The sequence below is a fragment of the Crocuta crocuta genome, unplaced genomic scaffold, assembly GCF_008692635.1.
Source record: "Crocuta crocuta isolate KB4526 unplaced genomic scaffold, BGI_CrCroc_1.0 scaffold50, whole genome shotgun sequence".
In the NCBI taxonomy this organism is placed as follows: domain Eukaryota; kingdom Metazoa; phylum Chordata; class Mammalia; order Carnivora; family Hyaenidae; genus Crocuta; species Crocuta crocuta.
In genome coordinates, this window is record NW_027527428.1 from 7,735,237 (window position 1) to 7,736,281 (window position 1,045).

General features: G+C 57.8%; 1 protein-coding gene across 4 annotated transcripts in view; it reads right to left on the reverse strand.

Annotated features, from left to right (window-relative positions):
• The window catches only part of CSNK1D (casein kinase 1 delta), a 31,634-nt gene that overhangs the window by 12,252 nt on the left and 18,337 nt on the right, over nt 1–1,045 (reverse strand). For all 4 annotated transcript variants that reach the window (XM_077755823.1, XM_077755849.1, XM_077755832.1 and 1 more), the window contains exons 4-5: nt 652–880; nt 43–213 (exon numbers count right to left, since the gene is read on the reverse strand). In XM_077755823.1, the coding sequence (XP_077611949.1) occupies nt 43–213; nt 652–880 (400 nt within the window). The remainder of the gene's footprint in view (nt 1–42; nt 214–651; nt 881–1,045) is intronic.

Here is a 1,045-nt window from a genome sequence, read left to right on the forward strand (position 1 = left end):
AGACCGCAGGCCCGCCCGGTGCCGGCACTGGAGGACACGCACAGGGGTAGCTTTTACACAGCACTTCGATGGGGGTGGACATCTTCTTCTCACTGATCCGCTCATACTTCTGCCTCTTGGTGGCTGCCTTCAGCCCCTGCCAGGGCAGAGAGCCCAGATTGAAGTACATGAGCACATAGCCCAGCGACTCCAAGTCATCCCTTCGAGATTGTTCTGGAAAAGACAGGAAACGGGTCAAGGACAGCACACATGCACCTGCAGGTGTAAAGCCCAGACCCTAGGCGCACGCTTACTGTGGAAATGCGCTTTTAAAGTCGCAGAAAATACTCTTGGATTCTCTGTCTCACCAGAAGTCACCCCTGCTGTGCTGTTAGGGGCTCTGGTACCCTTGGAGGGGCGATACCAATGTGACAAGGGCTGTCAGAAAGCCCAGGCACTTGCCGCCCCCCCCACACCTCACAAAAGGTTCTCCACAGTCCAGAACGGCAGCCTTTGCTACACAGGTTTGAGGACAACCTCCATCCCCAACATGCTGACCACGTCAGGGTCCCCCCAAGGGGCTGGCCTCTCCCTGAGCCAGGGACAGACATGCCCAAGGTAGCCTGGGCCAGTGACCGGGGGCACAGAAGAGCCCACCACCCACGGGCTCACCGATTCCAAGATGCGTGTTGATGGAGGCATACCGCGCCGTCCCGGTGAGGTTTTTGTTCTCGCGGTACGGAATGTGCTGGTGGGTCCTGGCGTCTCGGTACTTCTTGGCCAGCCCAAAGTCAATGATGTAGACCAGGTTGCCCTTCTTCCCCAGCCCCATGAGAAAGTTATCTGGCTTCACATCTCGATGGATGAAGTTCTTTGAATGAATGTATTCAATGCGACTAATCTGGAGGCAGGCAGGGAAGGAAGGATAAGAGATTAAACCCCCGCAGGAGCTCTGAAAAAGGACCCCGCTCGGCAGAGGGAGGGCTGTGCATCCCGTGGCCCCCTGGCCAGAGCAACTCAACAAGCAGGGAAGGGCGCCGGGCAGACTGCCTTTGGCGCCCCTGCC